The 1,883-nt window shown below is 35.9% G+C and overlaps 1 protein-coding gene across 1 annotated transcript; it reads right to left on the minus strand.

Annotated features, from left to right (window-relative positions):
- Positions 1 to 283: 283 nt before the first annotated feature.
- On the minus strand, positions 284 to 1,327 carry LOC113693488 (uncharacterized). The gene is made up of 2 exons (XM_027212020.1): positions 1,136 to 1,327; positions 284 to 976 (listed from the first exon to the last, which is right to left on the minus strand). The coding sequence occupies exons 1-2, from the start codon at positions 1,325 to 1,327 to the stop codon at positions 284 to 286; spliced, it is 885 nt and encodes a 294-aa protein (XP_027067821.1).
- Positions 1,328 to 1,883: the final 556 nt, after the last annotated feature.

The raw sequence follows: 1,883 nt of genomic DNA on the forward strand, positions 1-1,883 counted from the left end.
TCTATCAGTGCTCATATAAGTATAAGGTTAACCTGATCAATTATCATCTGGTTTACATCATCAATTGAACTATTCATTATGGAGAGGATACACCTACTTATCATTAGATAGGGATCCAAGGAATAAATCCGTAAGTCTGAAAACACTGATTCTATTAACCCGTGTGATCAAAGATCTTGTTAGGACAAATATTATTTTAGGTAGGATAACCTATGATACTGTTGTAATACGTAACTGTACGATTTTACACATAACCGTACACATATTAATACCCACGACACTATTATAATGCAGCACTGCATGCTAATATATATAAAAGGTATGAATTAGAACATAACCTGTCCAGAGAACTATCCTTGTTATCATATGGTACTAATATGTTATTGCTTAGAGATATTCGCCCATCTTCATTCTCCGGTTCAGTTCCTTCTCCTACTCTAAGAAGAAATTCTAAAAATGATTTATCCAGAAAAGCCCGCATATTCTTTATTAGAGAAACTTTTTGTAAACTACCCCACAAAGTAGAGTTGACAAAGCTGGCTTGAACCTGAATATCCCTCGTTGCATTTTGAATAACCGGGAGAGTCTGACGAAAGTCACTGCCAAAAACCATGACTTTACTACCAAACGGCTTATCACTGTCCATGATATCTTTAAGGAGCAGATCAAATGCTTCAATGGTTTCTCGCTTCGCCATTGAAGCTTCGTCCCATAGGATTAACTTGGCCATAAAAATCAGTTTAGCAGTCGAGCTCTGCTTACTAATCTGGCAAGTCTTAGCAATTGATGCATCAAGAGGAATTTTAAATCGTGAGTATGTAGTTCTTCCTGCAAGAAGAATAGATGCTGCTACACCGAATGATGTAACTGGTAATGCTATATAACCCTGTGTCCGCAACGTAGCAAGCAGGGCATGATACAAAATGGTTTTGCCTGTTTCTCTAGGCCCATCCACAAAGAAGCTCTTGCTATCAGGCTAAAAGATTTCTGACATAATAGCATTATATGCAACTTTCTGACCAGTGTTCAGTCGAGAAACTGTTAGCAAATCATCCTCTGTAAAGAAAACATTTCACTCACTTTCAATTTCCTTGGTCAAACGTTCATGGTCAGTAAATAGAAGATCATCAAGAACCAGATGATAATCACCTATGTGTTTACCCATCTGCTCCAATGATCTATTTATGTCCTGCAGCACACATCTCCTAATATAAGCAGAATCATAGCCATTAGTAAAGCCCGTTCTTTCTAAATCATTGGATAAGTCAGCCTCATATTTCTCCCATAAACTAATAGGATTGGAAGGAGTACAAAAAACAAGTAACATTGCAAACAAGGATCTAAGTGAACAAGGCATATGAAATGCACTGGCTTCAGCAAATGTGTCTTCTGTGTAGGTATCAGATTGGAGCAAGCCTATTCGAAAGGTAGCTTCTCAATATGAAGATGCAAGTTGTCCATTGACAGTGAGAAGATGGTAAAATGACTTTGGCACATGAATATGAGATAAGAGAAATCTTAGAAAGTATCGCTCACCTTTATTGGGACTAACTGTAACATCCCGAATATTAGGAGGTTGTTTGTGAAGAAAATATTAAAGTGTATTTCTTTGGGTTGATTTAAAACCTTATTTTGGTTTAAAAGACTAGAAACCCTAATATTGTAGCCAAAAACCCTAGTTTACTTGTGACTAACCGGTTTTCCTAAATCTCTCCTATTTTAATTGAAACCCTAATTTTAATTACTGGAATTGGAAAATTCCTCACGTTTTCTTAAAAATTTCTTTTTATTTGAAGATTATCATTTATTAAAGCCCTACTATCCAATTATTCCATGATAAGTGTAAATAAACCTAGAAAATAAGGTTTTACGCTTCGGTTTCA

The sequence above is a fragment of the Coffea arabica genome, chromosome 6c (genome assembly GCF_036785885.1).
Source record: "Coffea arabica cultivar ET-39 chromosome 6c, Coffea Arabica ET-39 HiFi, whole genome shotgun sequence".
Classification (NCBI taxonomy): Eukaryota; Viridiplantae; Streptophyta; class Magnoliopsida; order Gentianales; family Rubiaceae; genus Coffea; species Coffea arabica.